Source organism: Orbilia oligospora, assembly GCF_000225545.1.
Source record: "Orbilia oligospora ATCC 24927 unplaced genomic scaffold scaffold00215, whole genome shotgun sequence".
Taxonomy (NCBI): Eukaryota; Fungi; Ascomycota; class Orbiliomycetes; order Orbiliales; family Orbiliaceae; genus Orbilia; species Orbilia oligospora.
In genome coordinates this window covers 866,683-893,264 of record NW_011645772.1, presented here as the reverse complement: position 1 = coordinate 893,264, position 26,582 = coordinate 866,683, and the positions used below count along the sequence as shown (strand labels likewise).

Here is a 26,582-nt window from a genome sequence, read left to right as displayed (position 1 = left end):
CCGTTTTCCAGACCCTTGATCGGCTCATGCACGCATGCGTAATGGATAGCCGCTAACTGGGTATTAATTTAGTATTTGGATTTCAAATAAGGAAAAAAATAGAAACAGGCAATTTTAACTCTAAGCTTAGTGAAGCAATCGACTTTAGTCGGCTATCTGTCTAGCTATGCGGTAAGACGATCCGAATATTCTATCTTTTATGTTTCCGCTTTGCTCCACAACTATGGGGCTTCTGGTTACAATTAGCTAGTAAAAGCCCAATATCGCACGATTGCAACAGAGGGAATTTTTTCACAATAGCTCTGTTTTGTTACTATACTCTCATTGTATGCACAAACATGATTCCAATCAACATTTCACCAGCGACTGTTGTCCTCTGCGGCTCCATAGTCACAGTATCTATCGCCTATGTTATCTTTGTAGTTGGCCATAGACGGAAGGGTTTTCCTCCGGGACCGCCGACTTTGCCTGTTATCGGAAATATCCACCAGCTTCCTACTACAGGTGCCCACTTCAAGTATAGCAATCCGTAGTTTATCTAACATTTATGTGAGCAGACGAAATGCTGACGGGATTACTTATCTAGATTTACTGAATGGGCGCAGAAATATGGTGGAATCTACTCTCTCAAACTTGGAACGGGCACTGCTCTCGTTATCACAGACCGAGAGATTGTCAAAAAGTTGATGGACAAGAAGAGTTCTATTACTTCTGACCGACCGCCATCATATGTATCCTATGACTTGATCACCAAAGGCGATCACTTGCTTGTGATGCACTACAATGAAACTTGGAGGAAAATTAGAAAGTATATGCACCAGTTTTTCAGAGAAAGCGAGTGTGAGAAGAAGCATATTACTCTTCAAGATGCAGAGGCGACACAAATGATGTTGGAGTTTCTTGAGACTCCGGACAATCATAATCTTCACACCAAACGCTTTAGCAACAGCATCATATCCACTCTTCGTAAGATTTCTTAATCTATTCGTTAAGATGGGAAACTTGCACTAACCTTTATGTTCAGTATTCGGGCTTCGAACACCAACCTACGATAGCCCTCATGCGAAACATCTCTACGATATAATGGAGCGTTGGTCTGCGGTTATGGAGCCCGGGAACACCCCACCAGTGGATATCTACCCAATTTTCAAGTATATCCCAGAGAGCTTGTTCGGGAACTGGATTTCGAGAGCATCTGGCGTCGGACGCGATATGGAGCGATTGTATGCAAACATGATATCTCAGTTCAAGATCAGAGCTGAAGACCCCAAGATTTCAAGGACCCACGAGAGCTTCTTTGACATTCTTTTGAGAGAGCAAGAAAAAACTCGCGAATTTACCGATCACGAGATTGCGTTTATTGGAGGTGTTCAATTAGAAGGTGGCAGCGATACCAGCGCAAGTATTTTGACTGCATTTGTCCAGGCCATGGTAAATTGGCCAGAGGTACAAAGAGTTGCTCAGGAGGAAATTGATCGGGTTATTGGTGAGGACCGTAGCCCAACTTGGAACGACTTCGCAGCTCTGCCATACATCAATGCGATTATGAAAGAGACGCATAGATGGAGACCTGTCACACCCCTAAGTTTCCCCCACTGCTTAACAAAGGGTGAGTTCCTCTTTACTCCCGGACTTATTCAATTCACTGACATAAGATTATTAGATGAGTACTTGGACGGCTTCCTCCTTCCCAAGGGAGCCACCATAATCTTGAACGTTTGGGGTATCCAAAACGACGAATCGGTTTACCCACGCCCCGAAGAATTTGATCCTTCACGTTTCAAAGACCATAAATTGCTCGCTCCCGAATACGCAGTCTCAGATTGGAAATTGCGCGATCACTACAGCTTCGGCGTTGGTCGTCGAATTTGCCCGGGGATCCACCTAGCCGAGAGGAATGTCTGGCTCGGTGTTGCCAAGCTGTTGTGGGCGTTTAAATTCGAAAAAGCGACAGGAGCCGATGGCCAGCCAATCGAGATGAATGTCGATCCCAAAACCGGCTATACGGAAGGCTTCCTCCATTGTGCCTTACCGTTTAAATGCAAAGTGACCGTCCGTAGCGAGGAGCGGAGGAAGACCATTCTCAAAGAATTCGAGTTGGCTAAACAGGTTTTTAACGAATACACGGGGTAGGTTGAGGCCAAGATGTATTGTGTTTTACCGGCATCTTGTACTTACGTTAGAGATTTGTCTAAATTTCTGTTTGGATTGTTTATTGTTAAGTCGCCTATGTGGATAACGTTATGCTGCTGCCGTGTACCGACTGTACCGGGGTGCGTCTCAAGCTTCAATCGATTTTAGTTTCTATTAATTAGTGTTGCCCAGATGATCATGGCGCCAAGAGTCACTCACGCGAGCACTTTCGAGACGCAAGCGAGGTTGACTTTCATAGTTGGACAGTCGCAGCTGCGATAGTGTACTTGTCGGCCCAAGTTTCCGAGTTTGCAACATCGATCGCGATCGATCGATCGAAAGGGCTTTAATTTGAATTCGAGCAAAAATTGATTGCATGGTGAGAATTTATCCGTCAAGAGACGAGACGAAGCTGCTCAACATGCGTTGATTTTGTTGCACTTTGACAGCCAGATCGACTTGATTAACTACTTAAGTAGGTAATTAGTCCCAAAGTCGGTTAGTCTTGATGATATCGGGAGCCGGGGCCGGAACTATTTCCCTAAAATCTACAGAACACGCGGCTTATAATATGCGTAATAGTTTGTGTAACAAGACTGTTTAGGTTCGCTATCAGACCGAAAGTGAACTTCAATCTCTAAGTTTAATAAAATTTTCTGTCTATCTAACAAATTATCATCATTGCGCAACTTGGAACCGCGGGAATAACGCTTCCGCATTTCCACGGTTGATTGCAGCCCTCTCTTCTTCTGAAAACTCATATTTATCGAAGCTCTCTGTGAAGTATTCTATCCCTTTCGTTGGTGCGTAAGGGAAGTCGCTTCCAAAAAGTATATGGCCTGGCTTGGCGAATTTCAAGAGCAGCCCCAAAGTAAACTCATTTCCGCTAAGTGCAAGATCAAAGTAGAACGACTTTGCGTCCTCAATAATTTCATCCGTGGATAGGCCGTTCGATTTTCCAAATGGCGTATGTGGCATCATTGCTGCCACACGGAGGGCCAAATATGGAAGCGTACCACCTGCATGCGACAAGATGATCTTACAGTTCTTGTACTTTCGAACTGTTCCGGAAAGGATGATATCCATCGCTGTCCGTGTAGTCTCGTGGGGATAGTCAATCATGGGCTGAGGAAGCGAGGGCGCGACTAGATTGGTATCGACGCCGTGGGTTGGGTGTACAAAGACGACAGCGGAGCGGTCGTTCAACTCTTGCCAAATCTCCTGAAAATCGGGGTGGCCAAGGTAGTGGTTATCGGGCCCATATCGGGTGAACAGCGTAACACCATCGGCCTTGAGCTCATCGATTGCGTAGCGGATTTCCGAAATGGCTGACTCTTTATTCAATAGAGAGGGTAAGGCCGCGAAAAACCCGAATTTCTGCGGGTTGCTATCCCTGACTGCGGCTGCGAAAGTATTCGTTTTCCTTGCCAAACTTGCAGCCTCTGAAGGATCTTTGTGAATGGACGGACCCGGTGCAGTCATTGAAAAGATAGTTGTTCCAATGCCGATATTTTCCATCAGAGTCTCGCTGGATTCCAATGTCCATTTTGGTATCGTCCATCCACTAGGATCACCACCATTCGCCTCCAGAGCTAGCAGATAAATTCGTCAGCGCATCTGACTCAGAGGATATGTCACTAATATGGAATTCATTTCCTTACCTTCAACATAGAAGTCCGGCACAAAGTGGTGGTGAACGTCGAATTTCGTCGGATGCTGAGACATTTTGTGAGTACAACGAATATTATAGTATACGAAGTTTTCTGAGTTCTAAGATATCTGGCCCCTCGAAAGCTTGATCAAAACTAGTTAATTATAAAGCTTTAGGAGAAGGCTAAGTCCGATGTCAGACTATTGTGCCAATAGGTCTCGTGTGTACTAAGTCCGTCGGATTCGAGACTATGACCGAGTTACTCAAGAAGCGTCGGGATCCGGAAAAACAGTGTTGCGTTGGTTTGAGCTCATGAGCTCGAGCGGCAGATGGTTAGAATAGAAATCAAAGTCGCATATAATTAGTACTCAATTGGTGCTTCATAACAGGGTGGGGGGGATTACGAGGACGAGCTACGATGCAGCTAGCTCATGGGAAGAATTAAACTTGTCTTGCGTGACATGCTGCAGAGGCTTATGCTGCTTACGACCGGGTTCATCTTAAACCCTGCAGCGCCTTATAATACAACATTGCCCAATCCCCCCCCCCCACCCAACCGAAAGGTACACGGTAGCCCTGGTGTTACATCCCTTGGTCGCGGCCTGGAGGGGACTCTGTAGCTTCCGCCCGAAGTGAAAACAAAAAACCAAACCTTTCGTTGGGGAGTACGGTAGTTCTAGAGCTGAGATTGCATTGAAGCTAGCTAGATAGTATTGTAGTTATTGTTGCAATTCTGCCTAGCGTATATATAAACTACGTGCTACACGATGCAATGCACTGCTTTACAAACACCCACCAAAAACCAAGCTTACATTTGCTGCAAACAGGAAGATTTAATCTTTATTTAATTTTTTTAATTTTTTGGAGGAAAAATAATATTCTGGTTTCAATTTTTGATACCACGTCTTGTAATAGACTGGAACTGGAAGATGTTTGCCCTCAGTCTCCTCTTGTTGCCTTTGGGGTATATCGTGTATTTGATAGGGCTAGCCGTATATCGGATATGGTTCCATCCTCTATCTAAGTTCCCTGGCCCAAAAGCAGCTGCAGTATCTGAGTAGTACGTAAAACTATATCAAAATTAAACTGGAGAAAACATGCTAACTTCCGCCATTGTGTAGCTGGGAAGCATGGTGGAATATATGGCCACACAAAGGAGGGTGTCTCTTTGAAGTAGAGCGCTTGCACGGAGTTCATGGTAGATATCACTTTCCGTCTATCGAGAGAGCAAAAATGGAGCTAACAATCATATCTCAGGTGCTGCTGTTCGGATGGGACCGAATGAAATTCATGTTAATGACCCGCGATACTATCACGAGCTCTACCGCTTGGGTTCCAGATACTACAAAGACCCCGAGATGCACAAGGTTTTGGGTGCTCCATCCTCTACTGTTGCGGAAACCGACCCAGTCCTCCACAAAATCCGCCGTGGTGCATTGGAGCAGCTTTTCTCAAGGCAGAGTATTTTGAAACTAGAACCCATGATTATGGGCAAGGTCGAACGTTGGTCGAGCAAGCTTGAGGAACACTTTCAAGCTGGAAAACCTGTTCCAATGGAATTTGCTCTGAAAAGTTTGACTATGGGTGAGTCAAATATTCGGTATAGCCGTTAGGACTTGAACTGACGATATCAGATATGGTTACAACTTTCGCCTTCGGCCAAGAGTTTGGAGCCGTTGAAGATCCAGGATTTATGTCGATTCCCGTGCGCCTCTTTAGAAATTACCTAATGAGCCTCCATGTCATTAAGGCATTCCCCTTCGTGAAGCTTCTCCAAGGTCTCCCATATTTTATTGCACGACATATTTCCCCTACGGTTGAAATGGGCCGCCATCTTGAAGACGTATGTATTCTCGGGGTCTTAGGCACAATTGGACAATATGGAATCAATGGCTAATGTGACAACGGTGCATATAGTTGAGTGATGGTCATATCAATTCCTTTGTTGACAAGTGGCAAAACGGAGACAAGCCAAATTTCCCCACGGTTATCGGGCGCCTTCTGACACCTAACGAAGACAAAGGTTTCCAGGTACCGTCGAAGCAAGGTATCAAGGACGAAGTCATCACACTTGTGTCTGCCGGCAATGATACTACTGGAATTACTTCCATGGTCGGGCTCTTCCAAATTCTAACCAATCCTAAAATTTACGACCGTCTCTTGGCTGAGCTGAAGACAATTTTGCCAAAAGTTGACTCTGTTGCCCCATATCAAGAATTGGAGAAGCTCCCATACCTGGTGAGAAAATCCCTCATAGAGTGAAACCCAAAGCTCAATCTGTAGCCCAATTGGAGGCTCAATGTTATCAATCAAGGCTAACCATTCATGTGAAGACCGCTTGTATCAAGGAATCTTTGCGATACGCCTCAGCGGCGGCTTCTCGAACACCACGTTTGGTACCTCCAGGGGGTATCTACCTCCCGGATGGCCGCTTTGTTCCTGCAGGAACACGCATTGGAATGGCTATATACCTCATTCACTTTAACCCAGACTTGTTCCCGAATCCTAGAGTCTTCGATCCGGAACGCTGGCTAAGAGATCCCGCCGAAATGACAGTTCAGAACAAATTCTTGGTTCCTTTCTCCAAGGGCACCAGGGCCTGTATTGGAATTAATCTAGCGCACATGGAGCTTTACACGATCATGGCGTACCTCATTAGGCGACATGACCTTAAACTTTACAACACCACCGCCAAGGACATGGAGTGGTGGGATATGGTAATTCCAGAATTCAAGGGCACATTCAAAGCATGGACCGGCAAAAGAACCGAGTAAAGGGCTAAACGGGATTCCAAATCTCTGATGTTTTTTTTTTTTGTTGTAAGGATATTTCAATTTGTAGATTAGGAGGAGGCTCCAGGAATAGAAAATCTCAAACCATTTCACTCAACCGCTTGCCGTAAAACTGTCCAATGGAGGGTTGAAAATTACAAAGAGTGTTACTAATGCCGGAACTAGTCCTTGCACTATAGCTATGTTAAAACCTACCCTTGAGCTAGTCTAGCATGTGCGTGGAAAATTAATATTTTCAGGATATCCCATGATAGCCCCATACTGCAACACCCCGTATTCTGTTTCTCCGTGGTAGCCTACGTCCCATTTTTCTGGTTCAAGTGGAGACGAATATTAATTGACGACCTACATGTATACACTGGAAAGTAAAATTCGTTTGCAACTACCGTAGTGTAATTTGGTGATGGTATCAACGGAAAAAATTATGATACGATAACAATGCAACCGCTGTCACAAATGCGGTGATATGATATCTGCAAGGCGAGAACTATTGTGCAGACCATCATGATTCACAGCCCCACCAATGCAATGTTCCAGTTGGGTGCGCTTTTAATCGGAAATACGATAATTTTCACAGGTTGTAGGATTTAATCTCGACAAGCAAAAAAAAAAAAAAGGAAAAAAGAGAGAGGAAAAAAGGAAAAATATCGAGGGCCGTCGGAATTCACATGCCCTTGACGCATAACGTCAATGGCGCGATATTACCTCAACTAATATAGAACCCGTCTAATTCCCGATGCTATCAAGCATGCATGCTGGCATCGAAAAAAATAAATAAAAGCAATGTGGAGTTGTGGCCCGGCGCAAAGTGAGGCCGTTATCTCTGGAGCCGTCCGGGCTATGGGGCACTCTGGGCCATTCATGCAGCATCAACAAGGATATTTGCCCTGGACCTGTGGCCCAGAGCCCGGGAAAGGTTAGCAAGTGGGCCTGTCTCGGCTGTATTGGGTGGGAAGTTGAATTTAAGTATATCTTGGCGACGCCGATTACATAGAAAGTGGAGACCTCGTACCGATCCCGCAAGCCACCGATGTCTTACTTCCAGCTTCTCGACGGGGAAATTCTTATCCACTTTGCCTTGGCCGCCTCCGACAATGCATAGCTCGCAAATGTCAGGGCTGCCTTGGCATTCGCATGTGCAACAAGCATCGAGTTCGCCGTGTGAGTACGTAAGATATTAGTACCTGTTCCTCTGGCAGGGAAGGGAGGCTCTTGGTACCTCAGAAAACAATCGGCCCGATTTCCGCACCACCAAGTTAGCCACATTAGAGTTTTCTAACAACTACCGCAATTCGCTAGGGTGAAGACGAATTTGTATATAGTAACAACACTAAATGTGATCGAGCGATGAGCATATCAGCCGCGTAATCTGGCTTCTGCCGCAGTTCCAGTTGAGGCTTCGGTATACCCATGATATTCATGCAAGCCTCTCGAGATCTCGCGTAAATAACGCCAACTTACACAGTAAGCAGTAATGGAAACTAACACTTGCTTCTTTGTATTGTCAATTTGCCAGTCATCGACGGTCCTAACGATATGCAAGTAAACTTGAGACACCACAGGATCTTTCCATTTGAGCGACGCGAGGAAAGGAAACGCAAAGATCATGAATTCAAGCGGAATCATTTTCCGATCATTGTAGTACTAGTTGAAGTCACTCTACGTAATATTTGTCAAAATTTTCCTTTGGGCCGCAATTAAGTATCGTTTTAAGTCGCTCAAGGCTGAGATATTGATCTAATGTTAGCCAACCGGCCTTTACCAACATGCATGCAACATTGACCCAGTAACAATTTTGCAGTTTTAAGACGTCTACAGCTTACTTTGGTCTGAATTAAAGATTGGTTTAAGATGATTGAGTAAGATTAAAAGAGATTTAAACTAAACTGACAAGGTATAATTATACATTTGTATACATATAGGTAATATAATGGTTACAGGATCTATGCATTTTTGTATCAAATCGAACTCGAAGTCCTAAAATTTCCAACTTAGATGCGACTATTTTTGGAGCGGGAATAGCTGAATCACTCTCTCGTCCAAAGATAGCCGTTCCCTTGCAGCTTTTGGAAAGTCTGAGACGGGTCGTATTTCTTCGAAACCTGAACGATCTTGTTGAAGTTTGTAGTTCCGTAGCTTCTCAACACTTTTTGGTCAGCATAAGCGTCGTTCATGAACAAGTATGGCAAATATTTATTTTTCGACTTCGCGAATGCATCGGTTTTGTCGAGAATGAATTTACTCGCATTGAGGACGAAGGCATCATCAGCCGGATTCTTCCATTTTGCCACGATATCGAGCCCTAATTCAGATTGTTTTGTTTAGTCGGAATTCGCTACCAGTATTACACCATTTTATCATGGGTAAATTCGAGGACTTACAAATGTGGTTTTTAGCCGGGAGTCCGAGTATATTGCCGCCATATTGGTCGCCTTTAGCTTTGAGGCCGGCTCCGATTGGCTGGGGCACCCACTCCAATGAGGCATTAGCAGGGAGTGTCGCAACAACCTGCTGCCAAATGCCGTAGGAGTAGTTTAGAATACTCTCGTCAGTCTCGAAGCTGGTTACTCGCGTGGCATCTCTTTCCGGTTCAGACGAAAACCCAATACCGAGAGCGGCGACCAACTCGGTAATTGTGGCAAAACCAGGAGGGAAGAATGGAATGGAAGGCACGCTGTAGAAAGGATCGAAGGCTGAGGGCCGAATAACCGGGTCTAGGTACAAGAATACCACCAAGTTACCTTCTACACGGAACGAAGTGACAAGTGAAGCTTTAGTGTCGAGACTGCCATTTCGTTGGTATTCGACAAGAGCCTTCATCAATGCAGGGTATTGGTCTCCAGGATACAAGACAGCCTCGTAATACAGAGGTCCTGAGTATCTTGTCCGCAAGTCGAACTCGGTGACGATTCCTGTACAACTTTGTGTCAGCGTTGGGTTTCCGACCCATTTTGGGTAAAAATAAAGGTTAGGCTACCAAAGTTAGCAGAGCCTCCTTTCAAGGCCTGGAAAAGATCTGAATTTTTTGTGCGAGTCGCAGTAACAATCGAGCCATCGGATAGAACGACTTGGAACCTTTCGACGGTGTCCGCGCTAAGCCCAAACTGTCCGCTGAAGTAGTTCAGCCCTCCTGCGGTGCGACAAAGATGCAAAATGTTTCGTTAGATAGCTGAACGGACCCCTCGCTAAGAGAATAGGTTGGTTACACATACCGCCTAGGACCAGTGCAGATCCAACAGTCCCGATTCTTCCACCGATGACTGTTACGTTGTAGGGCTGAAGATAATTGTACACAGCTCCCCATCTATTACCCACGCCAATAGTAGCAATTGACTTATCAGAGCTCAAGCTGAGTTTTGTCAAGTTGCTGAGTGAGATCAAGACAGCATCAGGCCCTGCACTCGAAAATCCGGGATTTGCCATATGGCCACCGCTCCTAACGCTGAACTTGGTCTGGAGAGCCCGAAGAACAATTATTGCCTTCGAGACATCCTGGGCATTTGCTGGAGAAACGATACAAGCAGGATTCACCCAACATGTTTGAGACCTAATTGATCCGGGTTTCAGTAGGGTCCGTTTGATTCGGCTAAGGTCTACAACCAATATGCCTCGAACAACTGATCATCGAGGTGCAGTAGTCCAGTACAAGGGTAAACGATAGGTAATCTTACCATGTTATTTCTGTCAACGCAGTATAGCCACTTTCATAGACACCCGTAGACTTGGAACCAAACAACTTCTCGAGGACCACGCAGGTCAATCGAGGGTTTCCTAGAAAGTTTCTCTGGTCCCACAGAGAGAAGTCTGCAGGATTGACATTCAAACTTTTGAGGGTTGTGGAGAGATTTTCGGCAATGGGTGCAGCATGAAGTAGGGATGCAAACCCCAGAAGCCCGTATAGTGTAAACCGCATCGGGAAGAATGACAATAGAATAAGATACTTCAAAATAGATGATTTTGAGATTTTCTGGTCGATGAACTCGAAACTACCTGGGTATGGAGAAAGCGCTTTCTAATTTCACGTTCTATCGATGCCACGACTGCCACTTTTTAAAACAGACTGAATCCTCCTAACTGCGCTCGCTTTTTACCCTTCGTGCCTCAAACCGGTCTCAATCAGACCACTATGGATCTATAATTACAATGGCTCAATTGAGGCTGAAGGGGTATCTTCGTTTCGCTAAAGCTAAGATGCGAACGCCTCCAAATCATCTTACGTTAACGTTGCAGTCATTACATACAGCCTTTTCATCTCGATCAAAAATCCAAATATTCAGAGCAGCCGGGTTCTGAAATTACGAGGCTGAGTTGAGTATGAGACTAGAGCTGAGGACCTATGTCATATAATTCCACGTGACTTGAACCCTGTAAAGGGGGTTCTTTTTTCCAAAGTCGAAGCATCCAATCATTTAGTTCTTTGCATCTGGCGATTTCGGAGCCGCGTATTATATCATTTGAAGTTTGGAGGGACCCTTGTTTGAACTAATCCCGAGATTTGTCTCCGTTTGGGCCGCCAGGATCCTAGGATTTGCTTCTTGCATTATGGGGTCCGGCAGTTCCCACGTCGGTCCCAGGGCCAGGCGGGCTCCCCGAACCATGCATCGATGCACAATCCCGGGTCCCAACCGGCAACCTGACCTTGTCGTATTCGACGCACTGCAACGAAAAGCTAGAAAAAAGAAGTATTAGTTAGTACAGCTTTGTGCCGATGGTTCCAGCATAGATATTATATTAATTTTCGGAAATGTTTCGCCGGGCTTACTGTACCTTAATATGGATCGGAAAACAAGCCCCTTGATAGGAAAACTAGTTTTGAATGTGCGTGGGGTTCGTCTGGCTATCTGCTTTTCGTATTATGCCAGCTATCGCTGCAGCTCGCACTTGCGAACAATTTGCTTTTAGTAAACCTTCTCTACCACCCGCGAAGAAGACTCAGTAGAATTAAGTCGTGTTCGCAGTACGTGCATCAGTTTCTTACATAGTTGAATCCAAGCTCGTTTCATTTATCCCATAAAAGAGCATTGCAGAGGGTATGTTTTTTTAAATCTTACCAAAGGCTCAGTTACATGTCAACTGACAGTAAAAGTTTTCCCAACTAATTTGAATCTAGTCTTTGGCAAACTTGCAACTTAATCGATGACGATTATAGAGAATATCTCTTATACACATTTGGCCATTGGGCTGATAGCTTACAATGTTATCAAACCTTTGTATGGGCTTCATGTAAACCGTAAAAAGGCAATAGCTACTGGGCTGCCTTATGTGTATACAGCGGTTTACGAATGGAGCATGGTATGGCTTCTCGTCAAAGAAATCGCCTGGCCTGTTCTGAAGGCCCTCAGACTTGGCTGGCTCGTCAAGTACTCGAGACCATCATGGAACTTCGATGCTAAAAATAAGGTTCACGAGGACTTGGGCGACATCTTCTGTGTGGTGAGTCCTGGTGGGCTTTCAATTTTTGTCGGAGATCCAGATGTCATCTGCGAAGTAACGAAGAAGAGAACAAAATTCCCACGCCCAGTCAAGAGCTTTGTAAAAGTTATGGGCTACTTCGGACCCAGCATTCTTTCAGTAAGTCCCAAAATCAATGACGAAATGAACTATCGATTTGGAAAAGATTTAGCTAACAAGAACTTCACAATTTCAGAGCGAGCATGACGAATGGCGCTTCCACCGGAGAGTAACAAACAAAACTTTCACGGAACCAAATCATAAGGTGGTATGGTTCGATTCTCTCTATCAAGCTAGCGCTATGAGAGATGAATGGCTCTCCGGTCTTGATAACATTACCTCAAACAAAGAGGGCATCATTCACAAGATGGGCTCGGATTGTATGAAGTTGGCCCTTCACGTAGTTACCCTCGCTTCCTTCGGCGTCCAGATTCCATGGACGGCGCAGAAAGATGCCATCCCCACCGGTTACGAAATGAGTTTCCGCGAAGCATCCGAGTTCTTCCTTGAACATATCGCAATTATGGCCTACTGCCCCAAATGGCTTTACAAATATGGCCCCAAACTAGCCCAAACGGCTGGTGTCGCTGCCAAGAATATGCGAAGACACATGATGGAGCTTATTCAAATCGAAGATGAGAAACTCCAGAATGGCGAAGACGGCAAAAACTTGCTCTCAGCGATGTTGCAAAGTGACGACCCCGAAGCTCAAGCAAAGGGTGGAAGTGCTTACGATACGGCCTCGGTTAGTAAAACTGGTGTCCGAAAGGACTTTGTGATGGGCAACAGCGCCATTTTCCTTCTTGCGTAAGTAACTCTTAACTCACCTCCGTACTTATGTCTCTAGTACTCTTTATCATATGACTAACATATCTGGGTATCTTTATTACAATATAGTGGCCATGAAACAAGGTAAATATTCATTTCAATCATTAAAAGTCATTCTTATATCGATTCGATCGCCCTATGGTTCCGAATACTAATTGATATCAATGACTATAGTGCGAGATCTCTTGAATATGCCCTGTTTCTCTTTGCAATGCATCCAGATGTCCAAGAGGAAATTTTCGAAGAAATCGACGAAATTCTCGAAGGCGTCGGAAATATTTACGACTTGAAATATGAAGAAGTCTTCCCAAAAATGGTAAAAACCAATGGAGTATTGGTAAGAAACAGGCTGCGAAAGGAGAAAACAGCTGCAAGTCAGAATTACTAATGCTTTCACGTTTCTAGTATGAGGCCACACGTCTATTCCCCGTCACACCATATATCCCGAAGTCCACAGAAGATGTCGTAGACAGTTGGTTCATTTACAAAGACCAACGCGTCGACATCCCACCTGAGAGTATGGTCGCTTTGAACGCAATTGGTGTCCATTACAACGAACGATATTGGCCAGAGCCATACAGATTCAAGCCATCCCGTTGGTATCAAACTCAGAAACAGGAGGCCCTTGGAATTTCCCCACAAGATACCCTCCAACTCTCCGGATCAAACACGGATGCTGCCAGGCTCTATCGGCGTGGGACATATCTTGGCTTCGGAGAGGGGCCAAGGAATTGCCCGTAAGCACAACCCCACTTCTGACATTATATTATCAATAATCACAGCTGACTATCTTGCTCCACAGAGGAAAACGTTTTGCCCAAGTTGAGATCATGGCGACATTTCTCGCATTATTTCGAGAGCATCGGATGGAGTTGGTCCTGGAGCCTGGAGAAACCCACAGGGATGCCTTCGATCGTGCATGGGCGGCTCTTCAGCGCAGCAGGATGGTTATTACGCTTAACTTGTTTGAACAGATCAAGGTTAAACTTGTACCTAGGAAATAGACCATAGAGCCGACGGTTAACACCGTTGACAGGGCCTTTAGCTCAAAGTTTACGTTTACGTTAGAATTCACATAATTAAAACCCGCTCGTATAATTTCTTTATTTTTGAATACGGGATATGCCACGAATGCTAAGGATTCTGGAAGACACCGTCTTACATCTGTCGTTATCATTGAGGTTTAGTGCGTACGTGCTATCGTTAGGGGCAATGATTAGGGACCCTTTTCTGGAAATACCATCCCCTCGAAAATTCGAAATCCCATCTCGCGCATTATCAAGGGTAGAATTTGCCATATTTTCCTTTTTTTCTTAGCTTGTCTTGGCTGACCCCCTTCTCTAAGCTTAAGCTTTCTATACTAGGCTGAAGGCTCAGAAAATTCGACCCTGCCAGCGCTCCTTGCTTGTAGTACAGGGGTTTGAGGCAAAGTGTGTCTCTGGGGTGCTGCCAATACAATGTAAATCGTCAAACTATCCCGGGATGACCGCCCGCCGACACCGAAATCCAACAAGTTGGGTCTCGGCGTAGTCTCGAAGCCAGACGCCGGGTCAGCCACCAAAAAAAGGTGTGTTGTCACACGTTTGGCATCTGCCGAAGGCAAAGTCTCGGCGACCAGGAATAGAATATATCCCGGGGTCTGACCCAACACAGGAAGCATCACAGTATGTATGACTAGCTTTACGATAAGCCCTCGCTTCCCCAGCTGCGATCTGTACAATTTTTTTCAGCTGCATATACGAATTCGGTTTGAGGCACTGAACTCATTCATTTTCTCTCCCTTTTTTTTTTTTTTTTTTTTTTTTTTTTTTTTTTACGATTATGCGAAATAGGAAAACATATGCCGGTACCCTTTCTATCTCACCTTGACTTCAGTGGCTCTCCGAAAACTACATGCCCATTAGTATCATAATTCATTCCATTCCAGCCGGGTCCAGACCTCACGCCACTATCGAAAGATCTAAGGACATTGTATTGAAAACGCTGACTTGACGTTCATTCAAAAGCCGAAATAATTCAGCGATTTCTTCGAATTCGCAAGAAATAAAATAAGCTATTCTCGCTTCTCAGAAGGAAAAAAAAAAAAGCCAAAGTCTACTTTTCTACATCTATAACGATAAACTAGATACTCTTCGAAAACTAAAGCTCTGAGAGCTCTATCCATAGGCGCATATCACATACAAGACGATCATTATCAAAAATGGCACCGTGCATTCCAAAGAAGTATACGGCGGGTCAGAACCCAGTCACAAAGTAAGTGGAGCGAAGCTGTCTACGTGCCAACACATTGGTTTTGTGGTATTTGCTAACGACGAGACCGATGCCAGATTCGAGGGTGCATTCGTCGTTACCAAGATGGACCCCCCGGAAGGAAGATGCTTCTTATTCCACACCGTTATAAACGTCAACCATCATCGTGTCAAGGCTCTTGAGAAGTCTGGGAAGAAACCTCCAAAACACTTCCATCCCAACCAATACGAATACTTCAAAGTGATTTCCGGGCAGCTCACAGTAGAAATAAACGACGTCGAACACATCTTGACGCCTGAAGATGGAGAAGTAACTCTAGAGCCAGGCCCGCATCACAGACTATGGGGAACTCCGGGACAAAAGAATGATAAGGTCGTTTTCCTTATTAGTGCCAGTACTAATGCCAGAAGCTACCAGCTTGATCAAGCATTCTTTGAGAATTGGTATGGCTATCAAGAGGATATGATGATGCGTGGCACTGCCCCTGATCTAATTCAAGTCTGCTGTGTAAGTTTTCGAGAGTTTTTAGACCCGGGGTAGCTTTGCTGCAGTGCTAACAAAAATAAAATAGATGTTCGAGGCTGGTGATTCATACCTGTCGCCTCCTTGGTGGGTTCCATTCAGACATTTCTTTGGCTATTGGCTTACAGTCATTCTTGGATATTACATTGGTAGCTTGCTTGGGTATCAGCCGTTCTTCCCAGAGTGGACTACAGATTGGGATGCCGCTTGCGACAAGATGGCAAGTTCTCTCTTGCAGAAGAAATTTGCGATCAGAGAGCTCCAAGATGTTGTAAAAAAGAATTTTGATGCGAATGGAGACCCTTTACCCGCCAAGAAGCTCTTGTAGATGAGATTTGTAACTAGTCATGCGGTCATGGGATTTTCTTTTTTAATAGTACATGCGTTTCGAATATTTCTATAACAAGTTATTTCATCCAGAAGTGCGATTAGAGTACATGTATATGCGGGTGTTGCAGAAAACGAGGAGCTCGAGATGTTGTGTAACTACCCTGGAAGGCAGAGTTAAGTTTCTCAGCCCTGCGGCACGACTCGAGCTCAAAAACCTTCGTTCTATCAAAAATTGAAAATGTACAAGTCCATGTACGTATACGGGTGTACTATCCTCCTGAAATTACTTGATAGAATATCTGTCATAAAGTTTTTTTGGCAACAGAGAGCATCGAATTCAAGCTTACCCCCCCAATTTGACAAAATCGCATGAAGCCTTTCACAAGCGCAATGTTGGAATCCGGACCTGTCGCAATCGAAAAAATGGCCGACCCGACGTTCCGCAGACTACCTATCTCCGGAGGCTAACAGATAGGCAATTGATTGCGTACCTTGTCAAGGCTGAGTTTGACGGACTTAAGCTTCTCCTCCTCTGCCGGAATTTGCCGTCTATCAAAAATAATTTTGTTACTTCGTCGAATTTTTGGAGATATAGGTTTGCTATTGGAAGATTTTTTTTTTCTTCTGTGTTTCATATGCCGACGGCCCCAGAACTAAAATTTAGATATTGCTAACGTTAACGCTAAGTTAGCAGGGTAACACCGGGTGTCTAGATCATTGCATATACCGGGTCAATGCAGGTTTTCTCGCCGCATAACACGGCAGCCTGCTCAGCCCTGGGCAGGATGTTTCCAGGTTATGAGACCCCCACGCGAGATGTTATACTACATGTGCATGGAGAATCGTCAGCAAAAAGGTCTCAGTGCGATTCCCGCCGCGCGCCGTAATATTATAGTGGATCTATGTCCCCGAAACAACTGGTTTTAAATTTCGTATTACGGGTTACTGAGACATAGTATTTTGACAAGCTCCCCGGAAAGTTTTCCGAGGTCCTCTGGATTCGAAAAGTTCATCGTTGTAGACCCTGAAATAGCTCCCCGGGGAGGGGATCTTTAACTCTAACAATTAACTAGCCAACCGTAAGATTTAGACCCAGGAGTTTTTTTATGCAATGCGATGCGATGCAATATGTCGGAAACTAGTCCCGTGTGAGTGTTCTCACATAATCCGTCATGAACTGCAAGGGTAAGCTATATCCAATTGCAGTGCTTCATACCCGAATTTCTAGAAGCCGGAAACGTTATCTTAATATAATTTGAATTCAAAGACATGTGAAGATAAAAATTTTTATGTTTTTAATTAATTGACGCGGCATCTTTTTCCCGTATTGATTGATATCCAGTGCTTCCCTCGTCTCCACATCTGCCAGCTTTACTATAGCAAATTTGCAAGCTCGTAATCAGCTAGCTTTGTGTTCGAGAATCCCAAGGTCCTTTACTTATTATATACTATCTTATCAAGAGCTTTCCCAGTCGGAAAAGTCTCATATGGAGAGCATTATTGCAAGACCACGAACTCGAAGTTCTGCTAAAGAAAAGACTCAGACAATGTCCGCAAAGAAGATATCTGCAAATGGCAACAATATTGCTGTTCAAGCAAAATCAAAGCGAAATACTCCTCTTGGAGTTATCAAGCTAGCTAGGCTTCACACCCTCGAGTCGCTTCTATGTGTCTACCCAGCGAGTAAGTATTGACTTCCTGCAAACTGCGATTCTCTCTCTTCAAGGTAGCTTTGCTAACGTAGGAGTTAAAATATAGTATGGGGAGCTTGCTTGAGTGCAGGGAGTCACCAGAAGGTTTTCACGCCATCATCATTCCTCAGCGTCCTTTTTGCAAATTGGATTAGCATGACAATTGCACATATGGCATTCTGTACCTTCAAGTAAGAAAATTAAAGACGAAAATTCTCAAGTTAAAAATCCCAAAGGTTACTGACATACAGGGTGCACTGTAGTGATATCGTTGACCGAAACTTTGATGGAAAAGTCGAAAGAACAAAGGTTCGACCTTTGCCAGCTGGAATGATAAGCCTTCGATCAGCGATCATCGCTTTCATCGTAGAAATGGGCCTTACGGTGTACATCAGCTATGCCACTTTAGGTTTCGATGGTGCTCTTGTTTGTGCTCCCGTGTGGATCGCAAGCACAATCTACCCATTCATGAAACGAGTTGTTCAATGGCCACAACTTGTTTTGGGGCCCATCATCGGAATGGCAGTTTTCCCTGGCTGGGTTTCCGTCGCTGGAAACTTGGATACACTTCGAGACGCTGTTCCTATGTTCCTTGCAACCAGTGCCTGGGTCGTCTACTTTGATACTATCTATGCAACTCAGGTATGAACAATACAAATGACGATTTTTTGCGGGCTTAGCAACTAATGGGTATACATAGGATACAAACGATGACAAGAAGATTGGCGTCAAATCTCTGGCGGTACTTTTCCACAACCACATGCACCAATTCCTAGGATTCCTTGGATCGATACAAATAGCTTTGTTGTCGTTTACTGCGCGCAAAGCAAACATGTCTGCACTTTTCTGGTCCTTGGGGGTCTGTGTATGGGGGTTGAACATCCCATTCCACCTTCTTTCGTTGGATACCAAGAATCCTAAAACTGGAGGCAAAGTTTTCCTGATGAATATTCTCTTGGGACTCTGGATCACCATTGTTTGTGTTATCGAGCTGTGGACGACTACTGTTATGCACTTGGATGTAAACGATTTCCTACTTAAGACGGTCGTGCACAATATTACTTTGACTGCACAGAATATCAGGAGCAGCGTGGCGTTTTAGGTACCACGTTGACGAAGGATTGAAGGGGAGAGTAAGACAGATCTGCAGAATGTAACGAAGACTTTTGGCCAGCTCCCACTGAAACCATGTGTTGGAATCTGCGAGAAGGATGGCCAAAATTCTACCAAGTTTTTGTTTGTAAGCTGCGAGTATTGCAGACTTCGATGTTATACTAAAATCCATCTAGCTATTTCTTTAGTGCATGTTCTTAGCAATGAAACTATATATTTTCATCTTATTCAATTGAGCCTACTGGGCTGCTCAACATAGCACTATTTGAAGATAGTTAGACTTATTGAATAGGATTTATACATTTACATGTTTAGATCTTGTAACTCTATCTAATATGCTGGGTCAATGCTGTACGGCTTTTAGATGAGACCTCTCCAGTATCGATATATTAAGATGAAGTTAACACAACTACGTGATGTTGCCTCGTCGCGGGAATTTTCAACTTGTAAATAAAAATACATATAAATTTCGATCGATTGACCAACTGGATGATTCTAATATCTCAACTATCTATAAGACACAAAGAAAAATGCTAGAACATGCAGATTATAGAATAACACAATCACTTCCAAGTTTGGATAGAGCCCTTGGATCTACGTGTTTCACCAACCACCACCCCGTATCGCCATTCGGCTGCTTAACATTCCGACTTATCGTCAACGCCTTAGATATCGAGTAAGATTCATCTGTATTGGCATCTTGTTTTGGGTGGCAGACAACCGAACTGTTATCGTATGTCTCGAAATACCCTTGAGATATCAAATCATCTAGTCCCCAGTATGCACTAGAATCGAGGTCACCATCCCATATCTGTTCTTGCGCACCGAGATAGTTGTAATGTGGGTTTATCATCTCATCCCAGTCATGCTGAGATGCAATACCAAATTCTTCTTCTTCGTTTGTATTTTTCTCTCCTGCGGGATTCAACTCGAATACGCTTGTGTCCTCAGCATAAGGGCTGGAAACATCGTAGTAACAAGTCGGAGTAGCTATAGGCTTTGCTTTTTCACGGATAGAGGAGGCAATGGATTGCTTTATTGCAACTTCTTGAAGCCTCTGACGCCGGTTCTTTTGCTTATGTCGTCGACTAGGTTGATTCTGATGACGACTCTTTTGTTGTAAAATGTGAGATCTGATTGATTCTACTTCTCTCATCAAAGACGATGGGATTGGGTATGGTCCGATGCTTGAACTTAGAGTAAGTCCACTATCGTTTGATTCTGGAGTAGATGGGGTAGCGAGTTCTTCCTCGATAGGTGATAGAGATGATGTGCTTGAGCTTCCTAGAGATGGAGTTCTTTGTGGAGATCTAGAAGAGTTCAAAGAGGGGAGCGGCGTGTTTCCGAAACATAGAAAGCGAAGAGAAGTGAACATTGCGATAATATATTACTCGAAAAGAGGAAAAAATTTAAGGATAATTAACAAATCGGAATAGGGTCAAAAAGAGCCTCTTTAATCTATAGATCTAGATCCAACTTCGTGAACCCGATTAAATTATTGATCGAAGGGACTAGGAGTTGAGTGGTAACTTTGTGTTGTCTCGTGTTGCAAATTTTCACGGGCCTCGGGGCGTGCTCAAGACAAGTCCGCCAAAGTAAATGTATAATCTATTAATCTCGCTATGGATCCTTGTGAACAGGTGGGGGAGGGGCAGAGAAAACCCGCCAGGGTATTTGAGTTTGAGCCATCGAAACCTTTCTCACTGCTTCTTCTTTTTCTTGGTTTTTTTTTTTTCCTGAAAAGAAGCTGACTGAGCTCATGAGGCTGAATTCACGAACAAGCTACATGTTACCACGCTGTTCCATTCCTATATTGTAACTATCTGTAGAAGCAAAGTCATTGTGCAAGGTATCTGCATTTGGGAATGTTACTCATGTACGCATTTCGTGGTTCATCTGACGTCCGAACGGTCGTGATACGGCCGGAAGCAGCAAGAGATATCAAGAGCTTCGAGGCTAAAGCCTCGTACAAGGGCTGATGGACGGGTGTATCGTTATAGCCAGCAACTGATCAGACGGCATCACCCGGACCACAGGATTCCCCGGATCACAGACCACAGAGCCTAAAGCCCAAGGGTCGAAGACAACACTGGGCTCCCCGAGCAATGATAACCGGCCATAGTCGGACCCACCGGCCCCACTAAATCAATAGTTAGACCCACACCAAGACCCACCTGCCGAAGGCCGCGTGCTCCACTCCCTAAAACAGCGCATTCGCAGACTCGGTTGGTTGACTGAGCATTGGCGAGAGCAAGAAAAGGATCCGTGCATACCCCTGCTGGGTAGCCGACATTAATTACCCTGGTGCCAAGGTTCAAAACCGCTCTCACCGCTGTGAGAGCTCCCTCGTGGGGGGAGACATTCGAAGCGCGAAGACGGACAGCCAGATAAGAGCCAACCTGCATGCGAAGTCGCATGCAAGGTGCAGCGGGCGTCGGGAAATATCTATGACGAGACGATAGGTGTGCATAAACATTTAAGCCTAGCAAGGGCTTCCTCCGAAAGCAAGTCAGTTCACGTAATGAAAGGTGGTGGGGCCGGCATCCGTCTGTTCAGAGACTAAAGTAGGTACCGAATTACGTATATTAAACCGGCAGTCATGGTGGCAGTAATAGTAAGAATAGTAGTGTGTTTCGCATATTTGATCGATTGCGATTCGCTCCAAGGTATTGCGTGCGATGGGATGAAGCAGGCCGGCCCTGTCCCGTTTAGCCTTTTCTCTCGTATATATGTATGTGTGTGCCTGAACTAAATTAGTATGCTCCAAGGAAAAATAGGTAAGGAAAACCGGCCTTCGCTCCGCCCAAGATTATTTTAAGTGAGACCGAAGTATAGGATGAATGTCTATGATTCGGTTGAAAGATAGGAGGTAAATAAGTAAGTCAGTCATACAGCCCATGTAAAAATGTGTGCTGTAGAACGGGTAGCCGACAGGATCGCACCCCGGACATCGATGCGATGTTTGTCTCGTATTCCTCATGGAAGAGTTCAGAGCCGGCATTGTTGTTGTTCCGAGCCAGACAGACCTCGCCAACTTCTGCCTTGCGAGCTTGAAATCTTGTTGTTCTTCGTGGTGTTTCTTTCGGCCGGCCGGTTACATAATCGTCCTATTTGGGGTATAGCAACGAATCCATATTATTAATCTTGTTACACACGGAACTTGTCATGTCAATTGCCCGGCTCTTCATGCTCCAGAGCTTCTCCCTCGTTGCGCTCTGCTGTGCTTTGCTGTGCCATCTGGCCTGTCTTCCCTTTCACCCATCCAACTGAGTTCTGAGCGCTGGCCCTCCATCAATTCTTTGTGTGAGCCCTAATTGATAAGTAATTATTCTCCACTCTGCTGTTACTGCCGCTGTTACTGGTACTGCGCTGCTATCACCACCACCACCACCATTTCTATCTCCACTCCACCAGACGTCCAAGCACGTTCGCTTCCATTGCCACTGCATCGTAGCTTTCTATCAAACCTCCCCATCCTCCAAGTCGTAGTGTCGCCAACCTTAGATAGCTAGCAATCCACTCAAGTTCTAAGCTCGCGCCTACCGGCTACCAAGATAATCACCTCATCCATCATCCCATCATCTCCATCGCCTCTTCTTTCATCATCTCTAGAATCACCTCCAATATCTTCATCACCTCCATCCAAAATTAATCAGAAAAACCATCAAGAAAATCCGAAAAATGGCTCCAAGAATCCCAAGCATCCCATCTTCGACCGACCTGTCGGGCCAATCTGCTTTGGTTACAGGCAGCAACACTGGCATTGGCTTTGAGAATGCACGTCAATTTCTACAACTCAAGGCATCGCCTGTCTACCTCGCTGTCCGAAGCGTTGAAAGGGGCCAGGAGGCCAAGAAGCTCCTCCTAGATGACCCGGAAGTCAAGAAAAAGAACCCAGGAGCCGTTGTTGAAATCTATCAAGTTGACATGGCTTCTTTCGATTCTGTTGCTGCCTTCGCTCAAAAGTTCAGCGAGGTCAAGAAGTTGAATATCGCTGTCCTCAATGCCGGTGTCAGCTTCTTCAAATACATTCCTACTTCGGACGGATATGAAACCGTTCTCCAAGTTAACTATCTCTCCAATGCTCTCCTTGCTACCCATTTGCTCCCATTGTTGAAGGCCGGAGCTGCTGCTTCTGGGAAACCATCCCATCTCGCCTTTGTCTCTTCCAACATGCAGCACATGACCTCCCTCAAGAAGAATACCATCAAACCCAACGAGAACATTATCGATTGGTTCAACAACAGGGCTAACTTCGGCATGGATCGCTACAATGTCAGCAAACTTCTACTCACTGGCTTCACGAATGAACTCGCTTCCAAGATCGACAGCTCGCAAGTTGTTATCAACTCAATGTGCCCTGGCTTAGTCGCTACCAACTTTGACACCAATTCTCCTTGGTACTTGAAGTATTTGATGAAGGGTGTCAGATCTCTAATGGCTCGTACCCCCTCTGAAGGAGCCCGAGCCTTGACTTTGGCTGCAATTACTGGAACCGAGGGTAACGGGAAGTACTATAGCGATGGAAAAGAAACACCGTAAGTCAACCTAACTAGAATATCCCCAAAGATCGGGACATCGCTAATAATCATCTTTTACAGTTCTGCCGCGCTTCTCTTGACAGAAGATGGTAAGGCTTTCCAAAAGAAGTTATGGGACCAAACACTTGAGCGAATCCAACAGCTCGACCCAACTTCACCTCCTCCAATTTAAGCTTCTCGCTTGGTGCGCCCGATTTTCTTTTCTTTTTTTGTTCAAGCGGCTTTTACAATGTAAAGAGCCGCAATTTGATGGACCCCTACCCAAAACTTTTAATGTCCCTTAGATCATAATTCGCAATCAGAATGGCAGGTTTCTATTATTAAGACGCAGTGCGATACCCTTGCTCCAAACAATGTGAGAAAGCCTGGATAAACCCCAGAAAAAAAACTCAACTTCTCGTATATCTACTTAGCCTATAATGTGTCCTAGTGAACTACTCTTGGTCTTCCTTAGTAAATAGTATTGCGGCTCAAGGGCATCTAGGTCCATGTCAGCTAAAGTACTCTTCCAACCCATAAATTATGCAAACCAACGTGAATTCGGAGGAGCCCACGAGTCTGTAGTAGTCAACGCTCCCCAAATCATACCCTTATGTCCGGCCGATACCCATCGTTATCATGTTGTGGCGCTCCGCAGCCCTGCAAGCGAACCGGAACCGCTTGTCACGGAATTCAAATGATAATTTAACGTTATGGATATGTGTGCCGAGTACGAGAAATCTCAGAAATCCCCTCGATTTCTGGCTTGGTATGGCTTATAACCGTCTTGTCTTTGGGATATCTCATCTTGATATCTCATCAACTAGCTTGAACCCATCGCAATAGGTGCTTACCCTGTCGGACTGGGTGCTGACAGGAAATGGTCATGGCTAGTAAGCGTTTTGAGGGGCTCTAGATCTAGAGGCTGTTCACAGGAACCTTGTCTGGGAACTTCCGAGTTTATAGGTTCTTTTTTCGCCGAAGTTCGACGCAATTGCAACCCAACGTTTTGTGATAGATCGTACCTAGTGCGAATTCTATACTCTAGGCGTGCGGCACGGATTATCTAGGTGTATATAGACTGATCGATAGTGCCATTTTAAAAATTGTCTAGGGGCTGTCTTCTATCCCACCCTCAAGCCGTTTACCTTGTAAACTTGCCTTCCTTATATATTTTTGTTTGTTTGAAGGGTATATCCTTTATTCCGGAAAGATGTTTGAAAACACACTACAAGGTGCCTTGATAGGGGTCACGGTGATCCCCACTCTTATTTTATCGCTGCCAACTACATCGTTTGTTAGGTATGCCATATATCCCCTTCCAGCTTTGCTGGTACTCAGGGCTCTGCTATGGCCACCAACAGAGGGGCTAGCAAAGGAAACATACCTCCTTGGTCTCCTCATGACAGACACATCCTTCAAGATGTTCGATTATCTTTATCTGCAGGGCTACAATGCGCCTGCTAAGTTCCTCCAAGTCGATAGGGTCGGAAGGACTATTACAAAAGTCCATGAATATCCTAAAGACACTCTGGGCCAAGTCAAATGGGCCCTATCGTTAGTCACCTCCCATCGAGGGATCGGATGGAACATCCAAGTGCCACTGCAGAAGATTAAATACCCTTCTTCTCGCGTAGCCTATATATTCGAGTCCATGGTTAGCATCCTGTCTATATACTTGGGATTATATACATGTGGTAGTCTATGCGACTACATGGTCCAGGTCCTTCGGAAGGAAGCAGACTCACCGTATCCTTGGGTCTATGGCCTTTTCAAAAATTCCATCTTCCAGATGGTGGTCGCATTCATGGGGATCTTTGCCATGGTATCGAATAGCGTTTTAGTTTATAACCTGGCACGCATGATCTGCGTTACCTCAGGAATCAAGGGGGATTGGGGCAAGATTGAATCGTGGCCGAATATGTTCGGGGGGTTCGAGGACGCCTGGAGTATTCGGAATGTCTGGGGAAGAGCATGGCATCAGAATCTGAGAAGGGTATGATATTTGAGTTTATATATCCCTACCGATCGAATCTACAATGAACCACAAGCTAACAATGGATGTCGAACACTCAGTGCTTGACTGCACCAGGGGAAAAAGTCTCTTCCCTAATCTTCGGTAGCTCTCCAAAGCTCGGTCGGGTCCCACGATTGATCAGACGATACTTCCTTGTATTCTCCGCCTTTGGGGTCTCCGGACTCCTACACTCCCTTGCAGTGTACTACGGTTCCAAAACCGACACCATGCCGTACGAAGATTCAACTCCCCTCCATATGCGGCCCGGGTGGTATGTAACAGGTTATTTCTTCTATATCCAACCCTTCGCCATCACCCTCGAAGATTTCATCTGTTGGGCCACGGGGACATCCACGGAATCCAAGGGTGTGAAAGCAACGAAAGTTAGATGGTTCGTTGGCATGGTATATACGTTAACCTGGTTCACCTGGGGCACAGCGGTCCTATGGATTCATCCCCAACTTGCGTCTCTTGGCTACCAAAGGACCTCGGACGCCGAATTGGGTTATGTTCATATTCTAGTTTCTACCAGTGAGGCAGCATCTATTTTGCCATTGAATCCTTGGCCTGCAGTAGTTAAAACGGTCAGTCCGACGTTCTGGGACGTGTATGGGTATTTTAAAAGTTCAGGACTTGGGGGATATCTTTACCTGTATGCGTATACTACCCTTGAGATACTGGGTGGTAGCGGGTTTAATGTATTGAAAAGCGCTAGCAGTGTGGTGTAAATACATCCGTCAATAGGGTTCGCGGTTAACCGGCTGCTTGGTTTCTAGAATGTTTATATGTCGGGGGGATTTGATGTAGATTAATAATCGAGCTCGGATAGTAGATGTTCCGATTATAAATGCTTAGAATGCTGTAGGTGTGCATCTGTTTGCGCTTTCGGTAATATTACATATAAAATAAATTAGCAGTCCCAACAGACAGTACAGCCACACAATCATATCCCAGCCAGTGTAGTAATATATTGGATAGAAGCGTGAAATTTGGGAAGCGCCTAGCTAAATAGAATACATGAAAATAAACTACCTGTGCAAAATACAGGTAAATACAAGTAAAGTATGAAAAGAGAGAAGGAGGAGGGAGAGACATTCTCTAAACGAATAACGGTCTACACATGCATCCTTTTTAAATTTTTATGCACATGCATGAATCTAGAAATGATCGAATAAATACAAAAAAAAACGGTATATGAACCTCGAGCGTAAGAAAGTATAGATCTCGAAGGCGAACAAATAGCTTAATACATACATCAGCTGATATCATATCGAATCAATGATA

General features: G+C 44.9%; 10 protein-coding genes across 10 annotated transcripts; 7 read left to right on the top strand and 3 right to left on the bottom strand.

Moving 5' to 3' along the window:
• Positions 1-338: 338 nt before the first annotated feature.
• On the top strand, positions 339-2,133 carry AOL_s00215g282 (uncharacterized protein; the record flags this gene model as incomplete). Its single annotated transcript, XM_011129484.1, has 4 exons — positions 339-517; positions 587-966; positions 1,025-1,609; positions 1,664-2,133. 4 exons carry the CDS (start codon positions 339-341, stop codon positions 2,131-2,133), a joined length of 1,614 nt encoding a protein of 537 aa, XP_011127786.1.
• A 678-nt stretch (positions 2,134-2,811) lies between these two features.
• On the bottom strand, positions 2,812-3,858 carry AOL_s00215g281 (uncharacterized protein; the record flags this gene model as incomplete). The annotated part of the gene is made up of 2 exons (XM_011129483.1): positions 2,812-3,725; positions 3,795-3,858. 2 exons carry the CDS (start codon positions 3,856-3,858, stop codon positions 2,812-2,814), a joined length of 978 nt encoding a protein of 325 aa, XP_011127785.1.
• Positions 3,859-4,713: 855 nt separating this feature from the next.
• AOL_s00215g280 (uncharacterized protein) lies at positions 4,714-6,558 on the top strand (the record flags this gene model as incomplete). The annotated part of the gene is made up of 6 exons (XM_011129482.1): positions 4,714-4,844; positions 4,906-4,982; positions 5,042-5,368; positions 5,419-5,627; positions 5,702-6,022; positions 6,118-6,558. The coding sequence occupies 6 exons, from the start codon at positions 4,714-4,716 to the stop codon at positions 6,556-6,558; spliced, it is 1,506 nt and encodes a 501-aa protein (XP_011127784.1).
• A 2,045-nt stretch (positions 6,559-8,603) lies between these two features.
• On the bottom strand, positions 8,604-10,489 carry AOL_s00215g279 (uncharacterized protein; the record flags this gene model as incomplete). The annotated part of the gene is made up of 5 exons (XM_011129481.1): positions 8,604-8,878; positions 8,958-9,488; positions 9,554-9,706; positions 9,789-10,123; positions 10,248-10,489. 5 exons carry the CDS (start codon positions 10,487-10,489, stop codon positions 8,604-8,606), a joined length of 1,536 nt encoding a protein of 511 aa, XP_011127783.1.
• A 1,223-nt stretch (positions 10,490-11,712) lies between these two features.
• AOL_s00215g278 (uncharacterized protein) lies at positions 11,713-13,859 on the top strand (the record flags this gene model as incomplete). Its single annotated transcript, XM_011129480.1, has 6 exons — positions 11,713-12,147; positions 12,224-12,834; positions 12,925-12,939; positions 13,030-13,192; positions 13,261-13,592; positions 13,658-13,859. 6 exons carry the CDS (start codon positions 11,713-11,715, stop codon positions 13,857-13,859), a joined length of 1,758 nt encoding a protein of 585 aa, XP_011127782.1.
• Positions 13,860-15,055: 1,196 nt separating this feature from the next.
• On the top strand, positions 15,056-15,955 carry AOL_s00215g277 (uncharacterized protein; the record flags this gene model as incomplete). The annotated part of the gene is made up of 3 exons (XM_011129479.1): positions 15,056-15,108; positions 15,183-15,612; positions 15,677-15,955. 3 exons carry the CDS (start codon positions 15,056-15,058, stop codon positions 15,953-15,955), a joined length of 762 nt encoding a protein of 253 aa, XP_011127781.1.
• A 1,489-nt stretch (positions 15,956-17,444) lies between these two features.
• Positions 17,445-18,750, top strand: AOL_s00215g276 (uncharacterized protein; the record flags this gene model as incomplete). The annotated part of the gene is made up of 4 exons (XM_011129478.1): positions 17,445-17,640; positions 17,716-17,839; positions 17,912-18,290; positions 18,349-18,750. The coding sequence occupies 4 exons, from the start codon at positions 17,445-17,447 to the stop codon at positions 18,748-18,750; spliced, it is 1,101 nt and encodes a 366-aa protein (XP_011127780.1).
• Positions 18,751-19,308: 558 nt separating this feature from the next.
• Positions 19,309-20,136, bottom strand: AOL_s00215g275 (uncharacterized protein; the record flags this gene model as incomplete). Its single annotated transcript, XM_011129477.1, has 1 exon — positions 19,309-20,136. The coding sequence occupies one exon, from the start codon at positions 20,134-20,136 to the stop codon at positions 19,309-19,311; it is 828 nt and encodes a 275-aa protein (XP_011127779.1).
• A 2,306-nt stretch (positions 20,137-22,442) lies between these two features.
• Positions 22,443-23,474, top strand: AOL_s00215g274 (uncharacterized protein; the record flags this gene model as incomplete). Its single annotated transcript, XM_011129476.1, has 2 exons — positions 22,443-23,299; positions 23,363-23,474. 2 exons carry the CDS (start codon positions 22,443-22,445, stop codon positions 23,472-23,474), a joined length of 969 nt encoding a protein of 322 aa, XP_011127778.1.
• Positions 23,475-24,494: 1,020 nt separating this feature from the next.
• AOL_s00215g273 (uncharacterized protein) lies at positions 24,495-26,026 on the top strand (the record flags this gene model as incomplete). The annotated part of the gene is made up of 2 exons (XM_011129475.1): positions 24,495-25,277; positions 25,358-26,026. The coding sequence occupies 2 exons, from the start codon at positions 24,495-24,497 to the stop codon at positions 26,024-26,026; spliced, it is 1,452 nt and encodes a 483-aa protein (XP_011127777.1).
• Positions 26,027-26,582: the final 556 nt, after the last annotated feature.